Genomic DNA, 14,902 nt, shown 5'->3' on the forward strand with positions numbered 1-14,902 from the left:
GAACTGTTGTTTCATTTTATTAGAATTTGAAAGTTTGATAGATTGTACAATTTACAGTAGCCTTTAATTTTTCCACATGGAAATAAGGATAACCACTAAATGCATAAGTATTACAATATAAAATTAATTTTGGTCTGAACCTTATTGGATCTGTTTTGAAAAATGACACTGTAATAACAAGACATTCATGGCAAACACTTGGCTAAAAGTCTTCGGCCTTTCATAACAAAAATCAAAGGGACGCTCAAGTAACCGAAAGATAAATCTACAGATTGGGATACATTGTGGAGCGGGACTGGTGATTTTATTGTTATCATGATGTGAGGAGGGATCAGAGACAGGGATGAGAGAAATGAAAGTAATACAATTTAAGTTTTCTACCAGGCTGCATTTTGGTATGTATTTTTAATGTCTGTTTTATTGTTTGGCTTAATTTTATCCTTTCAGACTTTACTTGATCTGTTCAACCTGTACCCCTCTTACTACTTTCGACTCCATTGGGGGTGTTTTTGAGTGCTCTGAAAAAGAACCACTAGATACTTTTATACATGTGCCTTTTTCTGTCATGTTCTGAATGATTGAGTGTAGAATACAGTTTGAATTTGGTGTCTTGAATTTTGATCTGCTATTTTAGAGTTGCAGTTAATCTAGCATTTCTGTCTAAATTTAATTAGGAAAATGATTTACTTTAGGATTTAAATATAAATGTTGATTGTTATTTGTGGAACACCATCTTGATTTCACAACTGTAAGAACAATTTGGTAGATATGTTTGTAGTGCTGTCACCATGACCTATCAAAGTTGATAATACATGGTGTTTGTATTCCCATTGTCTGTTGAATATAACTGGTATTGCTTTACAGTAAAAGCAATTTGGGGCTAGGGGCTTGCACAATATAATTTTAAAATGTTATATTCACTGAAAGGTACAATAAATTGTTTGTTTGTAGGTATTTCTGCCAAAATGAATGGATTTTGTTTTGTTGTCAAACTTTATTGACAGGGGTTTATGTGGATTTGCAGTGTTGTCTGGGGTGCCGGTGTTGGTGAGCATTGTCTTATCACTTTGTTCTGTTTCCTTCTACCAGCTCATCTACATGATGGCTACCACATATAACTTTGCTGTTTTGAAGTTTAAGAGTCGAGAAGACTGCTGCACAAAATTCTAAGTTGCTATAGAAGCAGTATACAGAGCTCTACGAGCCGCACTGAGTAGCTTGAACTACCACTGGCATCATGGACTAAAACAGAACTTATTAATCTGCATTTTACAAAAGAATAATTTGTAAATAGCACAAGAAAGCATCATATAGCATCAACACTTACAGCACTCATTTTAGTGTCTTATTTGAATTAACATGACTGCCATAGGGATGTACGGTCTGGCTATTTTTGTTTCCTAATATGGGATCACTATTTCATGCCGATTGCATTGTATTAACTTGGAATGTGACCTGCTGAGCATAGAAGTAAGTCTATTGATTAAAAAAAGACTTTATATATTTGATTGGTTGGTCCTAAATTATTCATTTGCTTACACACATGCCATTGCAAATGAATGCATGTTTCAGTATGACCAGATAGACTCAACACAGAACAATGCATCAATGGTTTCATGTGAAAACAGTTTCACTACTAATGATGATAAAATAAAAACAAGTCCAAAATTGATTTCCTATGTGTTAAATGCAAGAGAAATTTATTGGAACAAATCTTGTTATATCAAAGCTTTCCCACAATCTGCTTTAGCTCTATTTCATCTTTTTAAAAAAACTCTTTCTGATCCACATAATCTAGAATTGCCAAATTGTTAGGTTTGTCTGAACTGTAAACCAATTGGTGTATTTGCCACAAGGTGACTAACTGAACTACACTGTAAACAGTTTGGAAGCTTTGAAAATTCAGGTGGCTAGTATATTTTAACCAAATTAAGTTGGCTGATCAGATTAAAGAATTACAACCAATAAAATGCCAAATCAGATATCCTTCTCCTGCTATATTTGTCTTCATCAAGAATGCTTAGTTCAATAAAAGCACTAGGTCACTCAATGAATTGGGTCTCTACAAATACAAATCAATAAACTGTTGTTAAAAGACAAACATTTTTGTAAATTTTATTTCAGGTTTACCAATGCAATACACTTGCCATTATTTTTAAAAATCATGTTGAAAAATAGTGGGTCCAATTAAATGCTGCTGGTATTGGAAACAAAGTAGATTTGTGGGAATAGTTTATCTATTATGTTCCATTGTCATGAACAGTTAAGGGCACATTTAGGAGCTTTGAACATGCATGATTTGTAAAAGCAAATTTCTATTTAAGAAGTATGCATTGATAGATACTTTGCACTCAGTTAAGTTTCCTAATTTTCTCATTTTGCTGGAATATTTTCTTCAAAACGTTCTCATGGACATATATAACACTAACCCACACTGATTACTGACTTCAAAAATACAGGGAGATGAACTTTATCTTCTGTAATAGAACAATTTAACACAAGTTTTAAAAGGGAAATAATGCAGTGAGACAATCAAACTGCTTTTAAGACACCCTTGTGCATCAAAAATAATCTGACTAAATTTGTTAAATGACCAATTGAATACAACCAGACCAGTCTTGGTCCTTAGAAATTGACTTCTTAAATAGCCAGATCTTGCACCTGACCCATGGCATATGTTTTGTTTATTGGAGTACAAGAGATGGTGAGAAATAGGTTGCTTGGTGTAAGAAGTGACGGAATATAGGTTGTCTCCCATTCCCCATTCCCATGTGTTGCTGGGAATGCACCAGTTTGAGGCTTAGTATGAGTGAGTGACTGCCCTAAATACTAACATTTTTTCTCTACAGTTACAGCATTGACAACCAAGGGTTAGTAAATTGTTTCTATGTTAATTAAGTGTAACACTTGCCTTTGCCAGATATTTTTAAAAAATCTTCAAATGTGCCATTATAATATTTGTTAACCTCAAAACTGCATGCTTTACGCTTGTTTTTAGTCACCTTTTGTTACAAAAATTCCCACATTTCGGCATTATTTAATTTTCTTAATGCAGTATTTTGAAATTGTATGTATAGACACTTTATTGACTTTCAATCATTTTTTTCTTCATATACTCAAAATAAACATGCTTTCTTTACAAAATCGCTGCCTTTTCGTGATTTTCATCATTCTTCAGTAAAGTTTTATGCTTTAGGAATTATGTGTTCCATTATTATTTATCCCCAACCCAATTTGATTTACCAGTGCACCTTCTCCTTTAGTTGGGAAGGTGGAAACAACAGGCAAAAAAATCATTTTTACAACTGTTACATCTACTTCACAATCATCAGTCAACAATGGACACAACGTAATTCAAGATTGTGCATGCTTGTTTTCTTTGCTTTCCCACACAAATCCAATGGCAGTATCCTAAGCAAACTAGCTTATTGACAATTCATACTCAGCAATAAGAAAAACTGGGCTGTCTGAATCTGACCCTCTAGTAATAAAAGTTCAGAATTGTAAGGTTTTGAATTATATTTAGCAAAGTACCTAATTTTACAGGATGCTTCATTGTAACCTTCAGCAAATCTGTTTTACATTTGTGCCTAGTTTTCCTTTTTTAGAATACAAATGATCGTAATTTATAAATTTTCAAGTGTAGGAATACGCAGCATATTAAATCAGTTATATAAGCAGCAATATTGAGAATTTGATTGTGACTAATTCATGCTGGAAAATATATTACCACTTAAAAGAAAAGTCCAGAAAATTATGATTTACAATTAATCAATTGCCGGCCCATTTAGTTTGCTAATTTTTGTCAACCATCTACTTTTCCCACCTAGTAATCCCAAGTCTTCATCCTCTTTCTCCTATCAATACCCATCAGTTTTTTTGCTCTAGGCAAGGTGGTCATCATCAGTCAATCTTTGGTCAGTATTAGCTGTATATTTTTAATTGCAGAGCAATATTTTTCCATCAATCAGAGCTGTTATATTCTAACTTTTATTAGGTTGGAACGCACTCCATGCAGATTAATGTAGTTGATAAAGTTTGAGCTTGCAGTTCTAGCTAACTTTGAAAGTCATGGTTGACCAACTGAATTTTCAAGTTTACATACAAGACGTTCTTCTACTCCTCAGTCAATCATTCAATTCTCAGATTCACTTGAAGCAGAGGACAATTTCTAGTCATGTGACCAAGTCTGACAGCTTCTCAGATAATACAGGTTAGGGTTTTTATTTGGACAGTGAAAGGATATTCTAACCATCATCTGCATTTGGAAAGACTCACAAGAATACCAAAAAATGCTTCATGAACAATTAAGCTGAAACTCCAAATATCTGCTTTAAAGCACCAAAAAATGATGTAGCATTTTTGACGGCTTAACATTCTGGCTATAGAAATTAGATTTATATTATGTGCTTGGGTTTCTACAGCAATAGTCTCTCAAATTTCTGGTCCCTACTGTAGACCACTTTCATGTAACCCCCTGCCTTTTTCTCTTTTTGATCTCCTTTGTTCCCTATTGCGCCTGAAGAGTTGTACTTTTCTGCAGGAACACAACACCTTTTAGTTGTTTCCTCTCTTCGTCACTTGGTCTTCCAAATTTGTGTCACTTTTTTGGTCTTTTTAATGTTAGCATCAGTTCCACTTTATTCAGTTCTCTGGTGAATGAATAACTTGTATGAATGTAGATCCCACTATTTCGTTAAGATTTTTGACAATCATGTTGGATGCTGGGCAAAGTGTCCAAGCTCCACTCCCTTTCACAACCTGAAGTCATCCGCTAATTTGTTTTATGCTCGAGCAATGGAATAATTATCAGAATAGCAATTAATTCTACTTTCCTTCAGCTTTTGCAGAAGTGATTCGGACTTAAAGACTTGAAAATCTAAACATAGGAAAAGCATAGACATTAGCCTCAACTGTTACATGGGAAATCTTAATTAACATTTACAAATGAAAGTTAATGGGAATATTATCACAATCTGATTAAATTAATATTTGGGTTTCCTAGCTATCCAAAAATGATTACTTTTAAACCTAGGGAGGTTTAATTTTCCTTTGGGAGTATTTTAAGATGCTGAGACATAGACATTCTTTCTGAAGCTTAATCACTTGGGATAATTTCTGAAACTATACCAACATTACAACTATTGGACTTCATCTTGCAGTCATTGATGTTAATTCAAATACATTCCTCGAGCATTTCTGTCATCGATTTTCACTGACAGAAAAAGATCCAAAGATGTGCAGGTTAGGTGGCTTGGTCATGCTGAAATTGTCTGTAGTGTTCAGGGATATGTAGGTGAAGTGGATTGGTTCTGGTAAATACAGGATTATGGGATATAGTGGGAGGCTCTGTCTGGCTGGACTGCTTTTCAGAGGGTCAGTGTAGACTCTAATGATCAATCAGCATTCTTCTGCACAGTAGGAGTTCTATGATTTTGTGATGATTCAAAATGAAGTATTTTCTATGTACTTACATTTTGGGTGGGATTTAGTCAGTTTTACACATGTTTTTGACAACCTTTCTCCTAACATACCAGGAATTCTCATTCATGAAAATAGCATCGTAAGCTCCCTGTTCCACATGCATAGCTAGAAAGTATCATTAAAAATACAGAATGCTGAAATTAGTTTCATAAGATTTGGTTTCTAGCTTTGGTGCATGATTTTCAAATGTTTTCAGGACATAGTTTAATAGAGACATAGACAGTTTTCTACTTTTCAAGATAGAGCTTCATGAATTAGTTTTCATGGCCATACTTTTGTGTGTTGATAGCGGTGTCTTTGTGTGATCCCAAATAACAACTAGGTTGTTGCACGACTCAGAATTATATAATCTTTAGTTTTACGCATAATTGTAACCTTGTTTTAATTAACAGCTTGGAGTAATCTGACTAGCAGCATGCTATGCATCTTGACATGCTCACTAGCCATCCTCCTCACCCTTCTCTTCCAGATCCATTTCCTCATGATTTTGTCTGCAAACTGGGCGTACTTGAAGGACGCATGCAAAATGCAAATATACCAGGATCTCAAAACGAAAGAAGAGCAGGAACTTCACGATATCCATGCTTCCCGATCAAAAGAACGACTGAATTCTTACACATAAGAACAATACAGTCCAACATTTACCAACAGAGCCATTGAACAGAAAACCTAGCAGCTGTGACAAATCTATAGACTGCTGTGCAGTACAGATGTGCGTCCACTAACAAGCAAATGTGCAAGTGTCAAGTACCAAACTGAACATCTTCAGCGAGCAGTTTGTATTAATTCCTGTGTTACAGATCATTCCTCAGTTCCTAAGATTCCAGGAAAGTGCTTAGTTTTTAAACAGTATTTTTTTCATCATGAACTGTACTTAGAATTAGTCTTTAGGCCCCTTTTTTCCATTTCTGGACATTTGCTGTACAACTTCAGTGTACATTACAAACAGATCAACAGCAGTTGGGGTCAGGTGGGGAGGTTTAGGCAAAAATAAACTAATTGAGCTAGTACAAACACAAAGAAGCTAGCTTTTGGAATCCAAGTAAATATATCCCAAATACATAGTGGTTTTGCAATGGATCTCTTTCATTTTCCATATATTCTCATCTGATTTCTTACTGTGGACCACAGCCGCCTTTATTTTATCATTTCATTAAAATTTGTTCATAAAGACCTAGATAGTTTAATCATGCCTGCTTTTTTTAAAAAATACCCAACCTGAAATTAGTATTTTCAGTGTTTCTAATAAGCAAATATAACCTAATACATTAATCATTTATCATTTTATATCTTAAACATGCAGTTTTCTATTGTTGTGCAAGTTAACCAACACCACTTATTACTTCGTTTTAGCTCAGTTTTGATAGACAGAAGTAGATGATTAAATCCAGTTGACTTCATTTTACAGTTCAGATGGCCTCATTCCTACAGCTTTCTTTTTCCTCAAAGGAAGATTGCAAATGCCTCAAATTAGCATTTGTTCACTTTTACCAAACGTACTGCTAAAATTAGGATAAGAAAAAGCCAGTGCTTAGATTGCTTTTGTGATTTAAACTAAAATTCCCATATCTAACACAATTTAATTATTAGAATGAAAGTGGATATCTTCACATATTGTTAACCTGGATAGTTCCTGAGATAAATTTCAGTAACAAGAGTTGTGCGAAATTCATTCATGTTGTTTTGTAATTAAATCATTTTTAGTATACAGCATTCTTTCAAACTAAACTGTAACATTAACTTAGGCATATAAACTTTACTTACATATGAAGAGAAAGATTAACCAAGTTTGCTTCCAGGATTTTTCTGTGGAATTTACTTTTCAATTTCACTAGTTATGTGCTAATTCATTAACAATTAAATAAAAGCTCTTTCTAATAGTGTTAAGATGTTTAAAGTATTCTTGTATATTTCAGCAAGTCAAATTCTTTGTATCCAAGGCAAGACAGTTGAACAAACAAAGCATGTGGGTAAATCTGACAAGTGTTTGCTTTGAACTAAAAATTAGGTTTTGTTAATATAACAATGTTACCCTGTTTCATTTAGTTGCTTGAACAGGACATTTCTACGCATTGAAGTTGCATGGTTTAGAATCACCTTCTGTAATTTCTCTTTTATAATCTGATAAGTAAACTATTTTCTATTGCAAGAGTCAGCATCTTTCTGTCATTCCCTTTCAAATGGCTAATAAATCATGAGTTAAAATTTTATACCTATGCAGATGCATGACCTTAGCCAAAGATATCAATCAACAACCTGGGGCCAAAAGCCACTATTCTCTTCATTGTTCTTTATTTTGTTTTCTAAAGCCTTTTTTGGTTTCTTCCCAATCTCGCATTTCTGAAATGTGCATTTCTTCTGTTTTCCTCAGCAAGTTTACTCACCGCAATTAGTTTACATATAAACATCAGTCTCCAAAGATAGTATTAGCAGGCTATGTACTTCAGGCAATAGCTGAAAAATTCAGACTTGAAGGGATAGGTTTGTATCATTCATAAAAGTTTTTAACTTTTTCTCAAACTTCTCTTTTACAGAGTTTTTGCATAAAAATGTATGATTATAATAACAGTATTTACTGACTAATTAAGCATTTTAAAAATTGTCTTTTGGCAGAACATAGTTAATAATTACAGATTTATATAAATCGATGGAAATTTCAAGTGTAGGTCTGCGATAGGTCTGTGTTGTAATTGGATGTATTTCACCAGAAATTGTCATCATCCTCATCATGTGAAGCTGCAGAACTGAAAAATGAAAATATAATTCTAAGTAATGAACAGCCATATAGCTAATATTATTCACTGTAGCCACAGTCTTTATTAAAACAGTCGACCTGGAGGAACGTGGAACTGAACTACACTGATCCAGACAAGTAGGGAATATTCCATCATACTGCTGATTTGTGTCTTATAAACAACTGACACGCTCTGGGGAGCCAAAGTAAAATTACTAATGTCTTAACAACACAATGTGTGCTTTTCTGGTCCTTAGGACATTAACAGTGGGAATTTAGCAATGGTTAGATTCTCCCTTGCTAAGCATGGATCCTGTTGTTGGCATTTATTGACCCCAGGACCGAATGCTGTCTGGGTTTTTGCATGCAGCTCTATTTGATTTAATATCAGAGTTTGAACACTTAGTAAGATTTTCAATATTGCTCTGAACATAAATAGCTTTGGAGTCATCGTACAAAATGCTATAATCATTTGTCATTTTCAATTTGAAGGAATGACTAATACCCTTCAGAGATGTTAATTCAGCACAACAGACATTACCATTGGACATCCTGGAGATTTTAGGCCTACGTGAGCTCAAACACCTTACAGCACACTCTGCTTCTCCATAAGCACATGGTTATCCCTACAATAATTTATTTCATCAGATTTTAAAAATGTATGGAACATCTATTTGTAGCACAACAACTTGCTGCTGCATATTCAATGATGATACTTAGGCAGCAATATTTTGAAAAGCAAAGGTGAACTCAACTTATTCAGCATAATCTACGAGGCAAAAATGAGTTGCACAGATTTATTTTGCTCTAGTAAATATGATAGATTATTATTTTGCCATTGCATCTTTTAAAAAGCATGTAAATATGAAATTGGGATATTTTTCTTACCTGCCAGCTTTCCCATCCGATAGTGTTTGGAGTAAAGAACTCTCTTCTACTTCCTGTTTAGAGCTCTAGAAAAGAACATTGGGCAGCTATTTCATTTTAGTGTTATCAAACTGTCACAGTATATTAAAAAAAAACTTAAGCTTAGCAAATCACATTGGCAATTTTTTTGTTGAAGTTTAATGTGGAAAAGATATTTTGTACCCCTCTAATCAGGCAAAAATGTACATTAAAAACAAAATTATCTTGGGGAGGAATGGTTGGAACTGAAAATGTGTTGCTGGTTAAAGCGCAGCAGGTCAGGCAGCATCCAAGGAATAGGAAATTCGACGTTTCAGGCATAAGCCCTTCATCAGGCTTACGCCCGAAACGTCGAATTTCCTGTTCCTTGGATGCTGCCTGACCTGCTGCGCTTTAACCAGCAACACATTTTCAGCTCTGATCTCCAGCATCTGCAGACCTCACTTTTTACTCAAGGAATGGTTGGAAGCCAAGCAAAGATGTATATCTTCAAATGGAGCAAAAGAAAGGAGTAGATATGGGTAGTATTGTAGGCATCAGGCAGTTAGCATTAGGGAGGGGCAAGGTCAAGATCATAAGATTTAAAACAGTAACAAGTTAAAGTTTGATCAATGAGGATCTGGAAACCAATATATGTCAGTGAGAATAAAGGTGACAAATAAGCACAGCTTGTAAAGGAAAGATGAGCAAGAGTTTTGGTTAAGCTTATGAAAGATGAAAAGGAGGAAACAGATTAGAATAGCACTGAAATATTATGCGACTCAGTGCTTCATTAGCAAATGGAGCAAACTGGTATTTGGGGTGACTTGCTAGACAGGCAGAACTAGGCAATGCTTGTAATGGAGTGTTCAGATCAAGTAAGTGGAAAATCTTGAACAATAGCAATTTAGTACTATTTTGCACTGCCAGTTTCCCTTTGAAAGCATCTCCACCAAAAGCATTACAGACTTCCATATCTGTGGCATTGTCTACCTTAGTGTCTATCTCAACTGCTAATGGAACACTCATCGACATCACAATCACCTTCATACTAAATTACTTCAATGCTGTCATGGCAATCTTCCATTTAGCAAGAACATGAACTCAACCAAACCCTGTTTTCACATTCTACACTAACCCTTGTCCTTTTTGTGATATTTCTTAGTTATTGTGGGAGGAGCCATTTTAAAATAAGCAGAATTGAAATACTTTATATTAGCTGCCGGAGGATTTGCTTTAATTCATTATTTTAACTCATAATTGAAACCACTGATAAGTTTGTGAAAAGTTGTTCTGTGTACTTGGACAAATTTCTCCAAACTTTGCTCGCCATCCAAAAGCTGTAGTCAAATAATATTTCAGAATTGAAACTGTATTTAGCATGGAACCTTATTAAAATGTTCAACGCCATTTAGCATCAATATGACAACAGGTCAGCTGTAACTTCCTCAAGGACACTAATAGAAGAGTGGAAAACACCCAGCAAGAGAAATATGTGGTAAGTTTCATACCTTGAGCTTTCCACTGAACCACTGACTGTCTCACAAATAAAACTACAATTAAAGATGAGCAACAAATGTTGGCCCAGCCAACAAACCCAGCATCCCATAAAGAATGAAAATCCATTGATGCCAAATTCTGAACTTGCCCACAGAAATGAAGCAATATTACCCAGGTAAATGTTTTGTGATTTAGATTAACTCGAATTAAGCATAGAGGCATGCTGTGTTACACCAGAAATGAATTGGAGTTATCAAATCAAGTATTTCAATAAAATGTTTTAAAATTCTTTTGATGTAATTTTTTAAAAAACTGATCAAACTATTATTTGGATTGATACTCAAATAGTCATCACAAAGATATCATAAATAGCTAAGAGGATGGCACTAAGTTGAAACATTACACTGCTTTGAGAGAAGGACTAAGAGATGAATTGTTTATGCAGAAATTTGAAATTTATTGCTCTCCCCACTATCCCACTCTGCCTTCACAAAAAAATTATTCTACTTTAAAAAGCCAACATCAAATTACCTGTTCTTGCAGTTCTTCTTTTTTCTGCTGTTGAATTATCTTCATATATTTTTCAAGTGGATCTGTACTTGAAGCTGGCAATTCTACACCTTCTGAACTCTGCTCCTTTGATCTTTCTTCGTTTGGCTCGATCTTCCGCTTCTCCTCCTTTAAGTTGTGTAAAGTTCAAAACATTAAGATCGTAATGACCAAAAAGAAAGGGACAAGACTTGTTTAAGGAGAAGCTCTGGTTCTGAAATGAGGAACATTTTGATATTGAAGATGAAGAAAGATGAATTGTCTTGAATAAATGTAATGAGCATTTTGAAATTTCCACTGATAGCAAAGTTTACAGTATTAATTTATAGCTGAATAAAGAGGCGACAGTGATATTAAAATATTTGGAATACAAAACATCATGAGGATAATTTGATAAATTGGATATGACTTTACACTTGTTAATTACCTGCACATTTCAGACCTTGGCTGGGGAATGAAGATTAGAGGTTCAGTTATGAATTAGATAGAAAGAAAAGATACATAAACTATTCAAGGATGTCTACTAATTACTGTTTATAGAATAACTCTGAATCCTGGAATGATTCAGATAATGATCCAGAAACTGTTCATTTGACCCATCATTGTGTGCTGATGCTGACAAAAGTTTAGAGAGCTAACCTTAACAGGGAGGTACCCTCTCTCCCTTAGTAAACAGCTTCTATGAAGCTGAAGGACCGCCCATTCCCCTCCAACTTCCCCACACAGTGTATGGTTAAGGCCCCCATTTAATACAGTGGGACCCTGATTCAATACCCAAATTACTGCCTCCAAGCCAATTCCATTATTTGTCTTCCTAACAAATAATCATTTCTAATAAATGAAATTTGAAAATTCTCCTAGCATTGCTCACAGTTCGGTTAGAGTGAATTGGGGTACTTGACATATTTTTCAATTTTTGGAGTTGGGTCTCAATGGCATTATTTATCTGATGAGGTGATAGTAAATTTTGGAATCTTAGCGGTCAAAGTAGTCTGCCTAATATTGCTTTTGGGAAGAAAGTGAAGACTGCAGATACTGGAGATCAGAGTTGAAAATGTGTTGCTGGAAAAGCGCAGCAGGTCAGACAGCATCCAAGGAACAGGAAATTCAACGTTTCGGGCATAAGCCTTTCTTCAGGAATGAGGAAAGTGTGTCCAGCAGGCTAAGATAAAAGGTAGGGAGGAGGGACTTGGGGGAGGGGCGATGGAGATGAGATAGGTGGAAGGAGGTCAAGGTGAGGGCGATAGGCCGGAGTGGGGTGGGGCAGAGAGGTCAGGAAGAAGATTGCAGGTTAGGAAGGCGGTGCTGAGTTCGAGGGATTTGACTGAGACAAGGTGGGGGGAGGGGAAATGAGGAAACTGGAGAAATCGGAGTTCATCCCTTGTGGTTGGAGGGTTCCCAGGCGGAAGATGAGGCGCTCTTCCTCCAACCGTCGTGTTGTTGTGGTCTGGCGATGGAGGAGTCCAAGGACCTGCATGTCCTTGGTGCAGTGGGAGGGGGATTTAAAGTGTTGAGCCACGGGGTGGTTGGTCCGGGTGTCCCAGAGGTGTTCTCTGAAACGTTCCGCAAGTAGGCGGCCCGTTTCCCCAATATAGAGGAGGCCACATCGGGTCCAGCGGATGCAATAGATGATGTGTGTGGAGGCGCAGGTGAATTTGTGGCGGATATGGAAGGATCCCTTGGGGCCTTGGAGAGAAGTAAGGGAGGAGGTGTGGGCGCAAGTTTTGCATTTCTTGCGGTTGCAGGGGAAGGTGCCGGGAGTGGAGGTTGGGTTGGTGGGGGGTGTGGACCTGACGAGGGAGTCACGGAGGGAGTGGTCTTTTCGGAACGCTGATAGGGGAGGGGAGGGAAATATATCTATGGTGGTGGGGTCCGTTTGGAGGTGGTGGAAATGACGGCGGATGATACACTGTATATGGAGGTTGGTGGGGTGGTAGGTGAGAACTAGTGGGGTTCTGTCCTGGTGGCAGTTGGAGGGGCGGGGCTCAAGGGCGGAGGAGCGGGAAGTGGAGGAGATGTGGTAGAGGGCATCGTCGATCATGTCTGAGGGGAAACTGCGGTCCTTGAAGGAGGAGGACGCCTGGGCTGTACAGTATTGGAACTGGTCCTCCTGGGAGCAGATGCGGCAGAGACGAAGGAATTGGGAATATGGGACGGCGTTTTTACAGGGGGCAGGGTGGGAGGAGGTGTAGTCTAGGTAGCTGCGGGAGTCAGTCAGTTTATAGTAGATGTCCGTGTTGATTCGGTCGCCCGAGATAGAAATGGAAAGGTCTAGGAAGGGGAGGGAGGAGTCTGAGATGGTCCAGGTGAATTTGAGGTGGGGGTGGAAGGTGTTGGTAAAGTGGATGAACTGTTCAACCTCCTCGTGGGAGCATGAGGCAGCGCCGATACAGTCATCGATGTAGCGGAGGAAAAGGTGGGAAGTGGTGCCAGTGTAGTTGTGGAAGATGGACTGTTCCACATATCCTACGAAGAGGCAGGCATAGCTGGGGCCCATGCGGGTGACCATGGCAACTCCTTTGGTTTGGAGGAAGTGGGAAGATTGGAAAGAGAAGTTGTTTAGGGTGAGGACCAGTTTAGTCAGTTATTGCTTTTGGCATGCTTTCCAGTGTCAGCAAGACACTTGTAAAATACAAACACAATATATAATGCAATAAAGGGCAAAACGTAAAATGCTAACTACAAGCATCTTCTATACAAAAAAAAGCATTTCACCTTTTCCAATTCTAGTAATTCCAGTTCTGTTTGTTCCCCTTCCTTTGCTTCCTGTCTTCCCAGGCACTGTTTGTCTCCATTTCCTTGCCTCTGATCTTCCCATGATTTTTCTTCTTCTCCTTTGCCCTTTTCATCTTGTCTGCCTTTCTCTTCTTCAGGATTTTTGAATTTACCTGCACCTTATTCAAACACACATTAGAAATAACTCAATGCGTTTCTGAGATCATAATTTTTCAACCTAAAGAATATATGACAGAATATATTGATATGATACATTACCATGTTTTGCCTCTGTAGTCACCATTTTAGATTGGTTTTAAAATTTAGCCTATTTTTCTAATCAACCTGTTCAGCAATGTTGTTATACACCTCTGGAGCAGGTGGGACTTGAACCTGAGTCACCTGATCCAGGGACAGGGAAACTACCACTACAACACAAGACTCCCAAACATCAACAACGATTTTGTCTGATTTGGCCAATTAGTAAGCACAGTGTACTTTTGGCATCTAATTAAAGATAAGAGGCAAGCTGTCGTAGCTACAGAGGCAAAAAGGACACCTTAGCAAAGCCACATCTTGCCATTGTGCTTTCATAGAACATAAAACATTACAGTGCAGTACAGGCCCTTCGGCCCTCGATGTTGCACCGCCCTGTCATACTAATCTGAAACCCATCCCACCTACACTATTCCATGTACGCCCATATGCCTGCCCAATGATGACTTAAATGCACTTAAACTTGGCGAATCTACTACCGTTGTAGGCAAAGCATTCCATACCCTTACTACTCTCTGAGTAAAAAAATTACCTCTGACATCTGTCTTATACCTATCTCCCCTCACTTTAAAGTTGTGTCCCCTTGTGTTTGCTCTCCCTATACTTGGAAAAAGGCTCTCCCTGTCCACCCTATCTAACCCTCTGATTATCTTGTATGTCTCTATTAAGTCACCTCTCAACCTTCTTCTCTCTAACGAGAACAGCCTCAATGCCCTCAGCCTTTCCTCGTAAGACATTCCTTCCATACCAGGCAACATC

At 37.2% G+C, this 14,902-nt stretch overlaps 2 protein-coding genes across 4 annotated transcripts in view; one reads left to right on the forward strand and one right to left on the reverse strand.

Annotated features, from left to right (window-relative positions):
- The window catches only part of LOC132821010 (proteolipid protein DM gamma), a 195,307-nt gene extending 187,694 nt beyond the window's left edge, over positions 1 to 7,613 (forward strand). Inside the window, exon 7 of one of the 2 annotated variants that reach the window (XM_060833479.1) lies at positions 5,954 to 7,613. In XM_060833479.1, coding sequence (XP_060689462.1) covers positions 5,954 to 6,106 — 153 coding nt within the window. In that variant the 3' untranslated portion in view covers positions 6,107 to 7,613. Of the gene's footprint in view, positions 1 to 1,089; positions 3,077 to 5,953 lie in introns of those variants that run through there. The other variant, XM_060833480.1, reaches the window with a different exon arrangement.
- A 429-nt stretch (positions 7,614 to 8,042) lies between these two features.
- ofd1 (OFD1 centriole and centriolar satellite protein) overlaps positions 8,043 to 14,902 on the reverse strand; it is a 103,032-nt gene continuing 96,172 nt past the window's right edge. Inside the window, exons 20-23 of one of the 2 annotated variants that reach the window (XM_060833477.1) lie at positions 13,868 to 14,040; positions 11,135 to 11,281; positions 9,107 to 9,171; positions 8,043 to 8,228 (exon numbers count right to left, since the gene is read on the reverse strand). In XM_060833477.1, coding sequence (XP_060689460.1) covers positions 8,186 to 8,228; positions 9,107 to 9,171; positions 11,135 to 11,281; positions 13,868 to 14,040 — 428 coding nt within the window. In that variant the 3' untranslated portion in view covers positions 8,043 to 8,185. Of the gene's footprint in view, positions 8,229 to 9,106; positions 9,172 to 11,134; positions 11,282 to 13,867; positions 14,047 to 14,902 lie in introns of both variants that reach the window. The other variant, XM_060833476.1, reaches the window with a different exon arrangement.

This window comes from Hemiscyllium ocellatum, chromosome 12, assembly GCF_020745735.1.
Source record: "Hemiscyllium ocellatum isolate sHemOce1 chromosome 12, sHemOce1.pat.X.cur, whole genome shotgun sequence".
NCBI classification, from domain to species: Eukaryota; Metazoa; Chordata; class Chondrichthyes; order Orectolobiformes; family Hemiscylliidae; genus Hemiscyllium; species Hemiscyllium ocellatum.